Consider the following 11,049-nt stretch of genomic DNA (forward strand, 5'->3'; position numbering starts at 1 on the left):
GGCCAAGGGGTGAAATTCGGCGCCTTTGCCAAAAACTGTAGCCATCTAAATCTAAAATACTGCATTCAGAATGCAGTTTAAGCTTCAAAAGCCCCGCAACATACGTGATCCTTACAAGGACAACCCACCTTCCAGGAAATCCTCCCTGTTAGGGGTTCTGTGGCTTTTTCATGTTTCATCACTCCTAACACCAAGGATTGATAACTGTATGGCGGAGTGAAGCTACATGCCCATATGGCTTCTAAAAAGGAGGATACCGGTAGAGTTAGCGATGCTTCCCATTTTTGAGGTTGTCTTTAAAACAAGTAAAAAAAAAAAATGATGATTTTTGTTGACAAATGTTTTTTCTCCTGTCCCTGCTGCAGAATGCAGTGCGCCATAATCTTAGTCTACACAAGTGTTTTGTGCGAGTAGAAAACGTAAAAGGGGCAGTGTGGACAGTGGATGAAATAGAATTCCAAAAAAGGAGGCCACAAAAGATCAGTGGGTACGTCCACCATCCTTTGAACTTCTTAGCGTAGTGTTTTATGAGGTTTCATGTGGTGACGGAACAACAGAGGTGCACTCGCAATGTTTCGCCTTCCTCAGTGGGAAGCATTATACATCATCCCTGTCATTTTGTGTACCCACTGAACCCCTGTCCTGCTTGCCTTGGTGTATGCTGCATCATCAATGCCTGTTAACACTCACCGATCATTTTGCTTATGCATTGTTATGTTTTTTCCTTTCCCTTCTATTCGTTGTGCTGCCTTTCATTCCGACTCCTTTTGCTTCATTTTTCTCCCGCAACTTTTTGCCCTCCCTATCCCCCACTTTTATTTCCCCACTGCTCTGGTCCCAGGGTGCCATTCGCACCAATCTCTCCCTCCATAAGTGCTTTATCAGAGTAGAGGATGAGTATGGGTCCGTTTGGACTGTTGATGATGAAGAGTTTAAACGTGGCCGCCATATTCAGAGAGGCCGTCCTCGAAAATACTGCCCTGATGAACACTTTGACGAGCTTGTTGCACAGTAAGAGCTTTAACTTGCTTGGTTTTATTTTCTTTTTTGTTAATTTTGCCCTGCTTTTCTTAACCGCTTCCCTCTGCATGCGTGTATCGTCAACATTTTCATCCAGCGAGCTTCACCTTCAAGGAACTTTGTAAAGTGCCCTCAAAAATATGTTATTTCTTTGTGTTTTTTCATATTGTAAACTGTGCCTACATATACATACAAATATTGGCAGATTTTATATGGGTTTGTTTAAGATTAAAGGCAATTTTACTCAAATTTCTCTTTGGCTCTGTTCACACCATGTTTGGATGATACATTCAAGGTCGGCTACTATATGTAGTGTGCCATAGTCTTTTGGGTTGGTGTATGCCACAGGATGTTCTTGGCATATACTTTTTATTTCTTGAGTCAGTTGGATCCTAGATGAACTTGATGGAAGCCAATGGCAGAATTATGCAAATAGATCATTGAAATGTGAACCTAAATGCCTTGGGGTAAATTTGGAATTTATCCGACCACAAGCACAGTTATGTCTGGGGTGGCCCATATAATCCACAGCTTTGCGATGATTGGCAGAGCAATTGCTCTATTGCTACCCTTTTTGCCATAACTTTAAAGACAATCTACCATCAACATCAGTCATGATAAACCAGGGACACTTACTCATACAACCAGGCACCGTGACTGTGGTAATTTTCTTATATGTGTTATCCATGGCCTCCTTCCTTCTAAAAAGCAACTTAGAATTATGCTAATGAGCATGAAAGGCTATGGGCGTGTTATCAGAGCCCCTCTGTGCTGCAGATTCACAGGTTCCCACCCCCTCCCACTGTGTGCTTACTGCTGCAGAGATTACAGAAAGTGCAAGGGGAGTGTGAGAGCGTGACATGCTGCGGCACAGTGTAACAACAGTGGGTGAAGCCAGATCATAGAGTGCTTCTGTACCATGCCCATAGCCCTTAAAGCTTATTAGAATAACGTTTATTATGGAAGAAAGGAGGACATGGATAACAAATATAACAAGATGACCACAGTCCCGGTGCCTGGATCTATGAGTAAGTGTCCCTGGTTTATCACAATGGATTTTGATGGTAGATTTCCTTTAAACTGTATCAATGCCTTGTGGATGCTGATATAGTTTAAAGCCTACATTGCGGATGCGTGACAGATTCTCTCTGTTTTCCCAAGTTTTGGGAGAAGTGACTACATCCCATCACTGTGGACACAAACTATTTCATTGGTTACATTCCACCCCAGCCTTTGATGTGAAGGTAACATTAAATTTGTCCCTTCCTGAATGTTGGCTCCACCTCCATTGGCTGCCTCTATTGGGTATTATTAATATGTGTATTTCTATATATATTCTATAAAGCTGTAGAGTAAATATTGGATGTTTCATAGAAAAAAAACTTGTTTGTTCGGTATTTTCCTGGCTTGACAGAACGTATGACATTATTTTGTTACGGTGAATCTGCTAAAAAAAAAAAATGCACTTCTGTCACACAAAACGGAGGCCCCCCCTGCTGTGTCTTTCAATATGAGATTATTGTAGAGCGCAGCAGTAGGTTCCTCTTTCTGGATGCAGGAAGTTACCTGTATAAATAGCAATGAATTCTTCTCTGAAAAACTAATACTCGCTGTTAAGACTGTTCTGTCAGGTTATGGAAACTTTACTGGTATTTGTATCTGGGAATGTTGACAATTCTATTTTGGCAAGGAAACCGTTTACCGTTGACTGACGCGCCTGTTGGATTTATGGGTGAGAATATTATTCAAGATGCTTTTCAGCTACGATAAAATAGACAGGGGAATTTTGTTACATTGCACCCAAGTCACTGCCCAAAACAATTGTAGCTTTATTTATAATGACAATAGGTTTGGTGTTCATTGGTGGATTACATCGGTAGAGGAACCATGTTGATTCTCTTGTGTGATGGATCTCCTGAGTTTTGCTCTTCTACCATTCCCTTTATTGAGCAACAGAAACCTAATAGATCAGACCGTAATGCCATTTTGCACCCCAAGTGAACGTATGTTACATACAACGATGTGCAAAAGTTTTAGGCAGGCACCCCATGTGACCGTATGTTGCATCCAACGGTGTGCAAAAGTTTTAGGCAGGTGCGAAATATTCCCGCAATTGGATGACTTCAAAAATATAAGTGTGCCAAATTAAATCAAGTCATGATTACAATTTTTGAAGGATCTCAGCAGGGAGGTTGTTCCAGACATCTTGGAAAGACTAAGCTCAGATTTTCTGGGGATGTTGAATTGTTCTGATCCTTCTCTTTCTCCAGATAGACTGTGAATGATGAGATTAGGGCTCTGTGGGGACCATATCATCAATTCGAGGACTCTTTGTTCTTCTTTATGATGAAGATGGTTCTTAACATTGGCTGGATGTTTGGGGTCCTTGTTCGATTGCAGTAAAGTTTTTGTTTCAAAAATACCAACCATTGCAAAACGGTTGACAAAAAAGTTTTTCAGTTGCACAAAAATATATTCCGTCATACAGTTCCAAGTCGGTGACTGATGTATGATACTCTACACCGAGTCAGTACATACAGTAGTATAACATGGTGTGAACAGAGCCTTAAGTATACTGAATCCTGCCATTTGTCTATATGTTGAAGAATATTAACAAACGCACAGAACTGTTTCTGCTATTTCTATAATTTTGCAAAAAGTTGTTGAATTTTTTTTTTCTCCATTTTACTTTAAATTTTTTGTTGCCTTGTAAAATAATGAGAGCAATATTCTGCTTTATGCCTACAGAGAGGATAGACACTGGTAGGTAACATGCCAATGCTTTTATTTTACGTAGTTTTGTTTTTTATGATTTGCACAATAATTCTACTTGCGAGGAGTCAAGGCTGTAACTTCTTCTATTACATCCAGCCTGTTCTTTTATTGTGTCGAAACTAAATGAACCTGCGCTGCATCTAAATGAACCTCCTCGATGCAGGCTTGTGTGTTTTCACAATTTTTTTTAAATTATTATTTATTTTAAATTTTTTTTTCATATTTACATTTTCATGTTTTTAATTAAAAAATTTGAAAAATCCGGTTTCTTCTCGTTAACCGTTTAACGTGATTTTTTTTTCTTTATTTTTATGCAGTAGTCCTTCTCTTATTAAAAACATTCAGACAAGTCACGCCTACTGCACACCTCTCAATGCTGCTTTGCAGGTAAGTCGTTCCAGCCTCCCCTTCATGTCGCTATTGCGCGGCGACTTCTCTGCTTATTGCAAAATATATTATCCCGCTTCTAATTAGATATTAAATTTTAATTCTGTTAAACTTTTTTTTTTTTTTATTTCCTTAAGTGCATAAAGCATTGTAGTCCCTGGAGGCAGGCACATATCAGTCTGCTTCAGCATTAGTTAGATGCTTAGCATTTTGAATATTGTGGCAAAAAAATTAAAAGTTCACTTATTAATATTTATCAGCAGTATCATAATTTCCATCCTCTTATTTCAGAATTTCACTTGAGGCAAAAATACCACAAGTGTAATTACTCGAGCTGAGCTATTAATGTGTGGAATGAAAGAATACTGTGTCACGTGACCTCCTATTGTTCCGGGGTCTAGGGGAATAGAAAAAAGGATTTTTAAAAATACTAAAACTGAATTTCATTTTTTTTTTTAAAACAAATATTTTTATTTGTAGAAATCTTTTTGTTTTATTTATTTTTTTTAAATTGTTTTTAATTAAACATTTTAGAATTTTACAAACAAAACAACCCTCTCGGATATAAAACACCCTCCCATCCCAAAAAGCCTGGAACCACAGCAACATTGTATATTACTTTATTTTGTATTTTTTAATATGATATCGATTCTTGGAGTGTCTTAATTTTTTTCATATTGCAAATATTTTTTCATTCTATATCATTTCTATTTTTATTTTTTTTAAGATTTTAAATTTTTGACATGTATAATAATTATACACACACACACACGTGTGTGTGTGTGTATATATATATATATAATTTTTTCTTTTTTGTTAGTTTTAGGCATCTATTATGTCTTTTTCTACCCATTTTGGTTGAATACAGCCAGCGTTCTCTCTTGTAGCTTCTTACCCGTGTTATCGATGCCTCCTCGGTTATACAGTTGAGATCATCACATGATAAGAAGGCAAATAACGATACGTAATATTTTCTCAATTACATTGGCAGCCCAAATTTGATAAAGCATATCAGGAAAAAAAAAAAAATAAACCAAGGATTTTTATTTTCAGATTGCATTTTCTCCAATTCTTAGAAGTCAAATAGTGACAACGGCGAAACGAAAGAATTGTAAATACTGTTCATTAGTTGCTTACCGTCCCCGGAGCCTTGTGAAATATGATTTTAAAGGCTGTTCCGTCTGTAGAATACTATTAAGATTACAAGCACAATTTACATTCATGAGGCTGAAAGGCAAAATGAAATGATCCTATATTCTATCAGATTCCTTCCTTAACGATGACTAATTCCAATTAGAATGCTCAGCAGATTCTACACTGCTTGTTTTTGGAAATGTAACACAAGCTGTTATCTCTGTTTTTTTTATTATTTCCCTTGATTTTTCTTTTGCATTATAAAATTTATTTAAAAAAATAATACAAATATTGGAGGCATTATTACATGAATGCTTATTTTAATAAACTGCAAATGGAATGGATTTAAAAAAATCCATAACTTAAAAAAAAAACACATTTAAAAAAAATGTAAAAAGGAATTTAGGTTATTCACTAGGTCTTGGAAAATACTGGTAGGTATATTGGTCATTTCCAATTTTGGGAATTAAGTCTTTGATTAGTAGGAATATGGTAGACAGGTTTAAAAAAAATATTTTTGGATTTTGTGTCCGTAGCACTGAATGCTATGTTTTTTGCTTTTTTTGGTTCAGGCTTCGATGGCTGAGAACAGTATACCTCTATACACTACGGCTTCCATGGGAAATCCAGCTCTGACCAGCTTAGCCAGTGCCATGAGAGAAGAACTAAATGGTGTGATAGAACATGGCAACAGTAATGGTAGCGACAGTAGCCCGGGACGTTCCCCTATGCAAGCAATGTGAGTATTGAGAACCAAAAACTATTTTTGCATTTTAAGGCCTTTTTTTGTGTATCCGATCTTAATTAGGCAAAAATATGGCCAAAAAAGTGTAGTAGATGTGTATGACTAGATGAACAGAGTAGCAAATGTCAACCACTCCTCGTGTCCTAGAAGAGATTCCGATATATGTCCCAATTAAAGATCAGCAGACCCGAAGTTTCTGTTTTCTGTTCTGTTCCCCGCACAACCTGGACATTTTACTGGATTGTCTGCTGGAAAGACAATCCGGCAAATTGACCCCCTTAGCTACTAGCAACGGCTGTGGTTGGCCAAAGGGATACCCCTGGCCAATCATAGTGATGGGTAGTTGCTAGGGGCTTTAATTTCTCAGATTGGCTGTTTGGCAGTCAATCCAGCAAAATGTCAGGGTTGCACAGGGTCAACCTGAACCCAAACAGAAACTTCTGGTCCACTCATCCCTAGTCCCAATACAATTAAAGAAGTAGTATCATGAAAAACAGTCAAACTTAACTCATCCATTCACGATTACTTGCTCGATACTTCAGTGGGTGGCATGTAATTATACATTTTCTCTCCAACAAAGGGCATTTCCCTACATCTTGCCGCATTTCCCTACATTTCAATGAGAATTTCAGAAGCTAGACCCATGAGCGGATTCCCATAATTGTTGAAAGTCCATTCAATTGCCAGTTGGTAGGCCTAAAGGTTATCCATGCAACTGTCTTAGAGATACATTGTTGTCCTTGATTACTTAGTTACTTGCGGTTCTTTTCAACCCTGAACATAGTATTGATTTTCTACTTTACAAAAACCTGATACAAATACCCTGTGAGGGACCTTGTGGTAATAGAGGAGTCCCCCATTCTGGACAATTATCACCAGAGCAGAGAGGAGCTACAGAACATATTTTATACTGGTGGACCAAACAAGTCAATATAAAATGGACAGAATGGAGAGGCCATTGATTTGAATTGGTAGTATGTAATGCCCCATTTCTCCTGTGGTGGTGCTGCAGGAAAATCGAACACCTGTGTCACCACACATCAAATGTCTACCATGCACATGATACACTTGATTTATGCCAAACATTCATTTAGCAGAGAGCAAACTCTCCTGACTCCTCCTAAAACGCACACAATTGACATTTATGCGTAGTGAATTTCTCCATTTGGAGAAAACAAGGTTTAACCACTGCAGGCGAGAGGGCTTTTTTACTATGAGAACTGTCAATCTGTGGAATAGCATGCCTCAGGCGCTGGTCACAGCAGGGACAGCAGAGAGCTTCAAGAAGGGTCTAGATGCCTTTTTACACCTAAATAACATTGAAGGTTATGTTATATAGAATTGTTTCCCCTAAATCCCTTCCTCATCCAATCCCTACCCTTCCTTGGTTGAACTTGATGGACAAGTGTCTTTTTTCAACCGTATAAACTATGAATGGAGACATCTAGTGATGTTGAATTCTAACTTGCTCGATTCATATATTCCCTAACATCTGCCATTAGAGAAAAGTTTGTTGGAATCAGGAGGGGCAATTAATATTAGGTGGTCTACTATGCTAGCTAAAAATAGTTTGATTTGGAATCTTAAAGAAAATCTACCAACACAATCAGTCTTGATAAACCAGGGACAATTACTCATAGATCCAGACACTATGACGGTGGTAACCTTTGTGTATTTGTTATCCATGGTCTACTTTCTTTTATAATCAACGGTTAAAATTATGCTAATGTATTTGAAAGGCTAATTGGGTGGTTCCCAGAGCCCTTCAGTGCTGAAGCTTTAGAGGCTTTCCATTGTGCAAGGATCACTTCCCCTTCCCACTTTGTGCTGAAACTTCCTCTGCTGCAGTGAGAAGACACCAAGCTGAGGGAGGGGGGAAGTGCTGAGGGAGCAGGGGGAGGGGGCACAGTGTAACAGCCTGTGAATATTCAACACAGAGATGCTCTGAGAACCACACCAGGAGCCTTCCAGTCTAATCAGCATAATTTTCAAAGTTGATAACTATGATCTAAGTAAGTGTCCCTGGTTTATCATGATGGATTTTGATGGCAGATTTCTTTTTAAGGCACGCCAGCCTTTAAGCACCAATTTTTTTTCCCTTTCTACACCTCCTGCTTCTAAACGTCTATAATGGAATCAAAGAAAATCCAGAAATCCTACAGGAACCTGTAGCGCAAACGATTATGATGATTTTGTATTACGAAGCCCCGGGAGAGATATTTACAATGCTTTAAAAGCCTAACAAAATATTTTAGAATTTTTTATGTGTTGCTAAACTACTTCAGCGTAAATGAAAATAACGCAGAGAAACATCTTTAAAGTAACTGCACTCTGCAGAAAACGGGAGCGTGATTAATTGCGGCGGCAATTTGTGCTTTTTTTCCTCTTAATGCCAGCGAGATACATTTGGCGTTAAACTGCCACGCAGCCTCCTCTTTAAAAACTGCCGTAAACAGTTATGATGCGTCTAATTTTTCAGCATCCCAATAAATTAGACTCAATCAAGCTTTTAACGCCAACATTATCTCAGCATTACCTTGTTAGCATGGAAACTGTGGCAAAGCTGCAGAAATTATACGGCATCCTATCTTTTTTTTATACCTCCTTTACGACGCTATAATGCCACAGCTCTTTTCATCCCAAGACTCGGCTTGCCGAGGATTTCTTAATAGGAGTTTGTAGGACTTTCATCCTCGTAGCTTCCAATGGTATCCGCAGAGCAGTTGTGCTTCATGCTGTGTGCGCCATCGGAAACCCAATTCTTTTTAACAGCCGCAAGCTACACTCCTCTGCTCCCAGAGTGGACAAATAAAAGGATTATTGAGATGTGATAAATAAAATAAAAATCTCTCCTCTGTTGAGATGTTTACAGCTAAACTGTCGAAGAAAAAGTTGAAGCTCGGTTAGGGAGTAAAAAAAATATGGATTGAAGGTTGAGTTTAAAGTCGAGGCAGATATTTTAAAGTGGTTGGTCGGGATTTTTAGAAACATTGCGGTAGAATAAAAAATATTAACTTACCCACTGAATCCCTACCAATCTGGTGGCCCCATGGGTCCTGCAGCCATGCCATTGCAGACATTTTGTATGTGTCCACTGCAACCTCTTATCATCGGCCTTAGCCTTTACATGACATGTGTACATTATGTCATTTCTGCAGGACCTGGGGGGACCACTGGAGCTGGATGAGATTTAACAGGTGAGTAATGGGTATTTTTTATTTTTTCAAAAATCCCCAGAAAACCCCTTTATGTCTGTATTTTTTTCAGTGTATGGAATGCCGTAGAATTAGTCACATAAGGGTTGGGAACCCTTCAGGAGGCCCCACAGGTCTTTCTGGCCCATACAAAAAGACCAGTATTAGAAGTGGTGCATGATAATTGGGTGGTCATTACTAAGACTTTAGATTGGGACCCAGGTATCTTTGTTTGCTACATTACTTAGAAACCTTTATATAAGTAGTACTTTGGGTATGGGACTGTTGAGTTTCCTGCTCTATTTCAAGGTTTTAATTTATTGGGGTTCCCCCAGACATGACTTGGCATTTTGGAGCCCCAAACCAAGGTTGTGTCTTAGGGTGGCCCCAATGTAAATATTGTCACCAATTTTGGAGAACATGTAGTGAGGGTCAGAGTTGGCATTTTGGGAGCACCAAAACAACTCTGACCCTCACTACATGTTCTCCAAAATTGGTGACGATATTTACATTGGGGCCACCCCAGGACACAACCTTGGTTTAGGGCTCCAAAATGCCAAATCCGACCCAGACTACAAATCCTACATTAGTGGCTACAAAGGCCTATCCCAAATAGTGGTTTGTCATGGGTTTCTGTTGGCCAGATCCACTTATCCAATTGATATGTGGAACAGAATTCATTTCCAGTTTCCAGTTGGGAGAATGGAAATGAAATACAATTTTGGCCAAATTTTAGTTTTTTTTTTAATGTATTCTGATGCTACTTATTTATACTTGATTATTAGTACATCAATATCTTCAATAATCTTTGATTAATGATGATGTGGTTAGCACATAGAATTAAGACCATAGTTAATAAACTTAAGATATTGTATATATATACAATATATACCTTACTATAATAATACACCTTTTAGAATACAAAAGGAAAAAAAAAATAATAATACCCAACCGTGGGTGGGGGTTGCGCTACCCTCCGAGCTGAGAGTAGGAGTTTAATTCATTAACGCAACATATTTTTAGGCCTTGCGTTCTAAAGTCAATTGTATCATGAGCGAGCAGGAGCTTTTCCTTCTGCTCCTCATCTCTAATATTAGATAATGTCAATAAAATGACACCTCCCTTCACCGTTTTCAAAGGCCAGGCGGTGTTTACGCATTTGAGTATTTTGCATGACAAAAGCCACTCAGCGGTGAGAAAGTAATTGCTGTTTGTAAAGGCAGTCCTGTAAATATGATTTACGCACAACATTTCTTTCTTGTTATCATAGCTGTTATGTACCATCAGCCCTATTCCCCTGTGGGTTATTCATATGCTCCTCCATAATGGGGAATTTGGCAGATCTCATCTCCGGAGAGCGTCCTTTTTTGCCCACCACGAGCGGAGGATCATGTTTTTTCTTGTTTACAGCTGACAGTGTTATTATTCTCGCTAGGACCGGGCTCTCTTATCACATTGTTGTGTTGAGCGGGGGCCTTTTTTTTTTTTACTCTCGCCTTCTCCGTTTGTGTTTTCTGGCAGAGCTTTTCTTCCCTTATTGACAGTTTGTGAAAAAAAAATATGCATTAATTTGGAGTTTAAAGCATGTATCATGGTGTCTCCTCGCAGTGTTGTGCTTGAAGTTGATTAATGATAGAACCTCACTTGGGGTCATCCTCTAGAGAGTAGACTCACAAGTTCTGCATGTTAACTAGAAAAGCAGAACACACATTAAGCAGTGATTACCCCCAGACTCTTTGAGGCTTTGTGGCCTGAGAATTCCCATTTTACTTTTATGAAGTCTTGTTTAATCGG

The 11,049-nt window shown here is 38.6% G+C and overlaps 1 protein-coding gene and 1 long non-coding RNA gene across 18 annotated transcripts in view; one reads left to right on the forward strand and one right to left on the reverse strand.

Moving 5' to 3' along the window:
• The window catches only part of FOXP1 (forkhead box P1), a 601,095-nt gene that overhangs the window by 584,507 nt on the left and 5,539 nt on the right, over positions 1-11,049 (forward strand). For 11 of the 17 annotated variants that reach the window (XM_072128406.1, XM_072128404.1, XM_072128405.1 and 8 more), the window contains 4 exons: positions 842-1,011; positions 4,113-4,182; positions 5,889-6,055; positions 9,220-9,258. In XM_072128406.1, the coding sequence (XP_071984507.1) occupies positions 842-1,011; positions 4,113-4,182; positions 5,889-6,055; positions 9,220-9,258 (446 nt within the window). Of the gene's footprint in view, positions 1-365; positions 488-841; positions 1,012-4,112; positions 4,183-5,888; positions 6,056-9,219; positions 9,259-11,049 lie in introns of all 17 variants that reach the window. The other 6 variants (XM_072128412.1, XM_072128415.1, XM_072128416.1 and 3 more) reach the window with 3 other exon arrangements.
• The window catches only part of LOC140104749 (uncharacterized), a 102,089-nt gene that overhangs the window by 41,393 nt on the left and 49,647 nt on the right, over positions 1-11,049 (reverse strand). The window lies entirely within an intron of this gene.

The sequence above is a fragment of the Engystomops pustulosus genome, chromosome 10 (assembly GCF_040894005.1).
Source record: "Engystomops pustulosus chromosome 10, aEngPut4.maternal, whole genome shotgun sequence".
In the NCBI taxonomy this organism is placed as follows: Eukaryota; Metazoa; Chordata; class Amphibia; order Anura; family Leptodactylidae; genus Engystomops; species Engystomops pustulosus.